The sequence below is a fragment of the Wasmannia auropunctata genome, unplaced genomic scaffold, assembly GCF_000956235.1.
Source record: "Wasmannia auropunctata unplaced genomic scaffold, wasmannia.A_1.0 LD336103.1, whole genome shotgun sequence".
Taxonomy (NCBI): domain Eukaryota; kingdom Metazoa; phylum Arthropoda; class Insecta; order Hymenoptera; family Formicidae; genus Wasmannia; species Wasmannia auropunctata.
In genome coordinates this window covers 390,370-391,012 of record NW_012026787.1, presented here as the reverse complement: position 1 = coordinate 391,012, position 643 = coordinate 390,370, and the positions used below count along the sequence as shown (strand labels likewise).

Here is a 643-nt window from a genome sequence, read left to right as displayed (position 1 = left end):
ATGATGACGAATGGATACGAGCTATGAATGAAGCTATTGAATGGATGATGCCAAGACAACTTCGTAAACTATTTGTTAGAATATTATTACATTGTCAACCATTGCATCCTGATGAACTTTGGGAAAGTTTTAAAGTAGCAATGTCGGAAGATTACGTACGACACTTTGGTGTGTTGCAAGGACAACGAAAAGCTTACGCACAAATCGGCGCTATGCTTTCTGCTGAAGGTAAAAGTTTCGCCGATTTTCCACAAATGGAACAATTAACAGAAAATTTTGAGGTGGAAGTGTTACGTCTAGCGCCTCACGACATATTCAATTTTTCTGTCTCTTTCTTTTTTTATTAAAAGAATGCAAATTACTTCTTTTTTTTTATATACATTAATAAAACTAAACGTAGATGCAAATGTGTATAAACCTATTTTGATATACACACATTCATAGACATATATTAAAAATAATTTAATTTTAATCATCATTTAAACCGTGATAGGGAACTGCGAAAGGCAGGACAGCCGAGCGCGATTCACGTGCTCCGCGCGCGCTCACGTTCGGGGCGCGTGAACGAACAATGGAAATTCTCGGAAAGCGCGAAAAGGTACATCAATTCGGGAATCGAACTATCGATCAAAGGCCGATCTGC

At 37.9% G+C, this 643-nt stretch overlaps 1 protein-coding gene across 1 annotated transcript in view; it reads left to right on the top strand.

The window, feature by feature from the left end:
- LOC105457789 overlaps positions 1-643 on the top strand; it is a 30,982-nt gene that overhangs the window by 6,173 nt on the left and 24,166 nt on the right. The window contains exon 4 of the mRNA XM_011702653.1: positions 34-281. Coding sequence (XP_011700955.1) covers positions 34-281 — 248 coding nt within the window. The remainder of the gene's footprint in view (positions 1-33; positions 282-643) is intronic.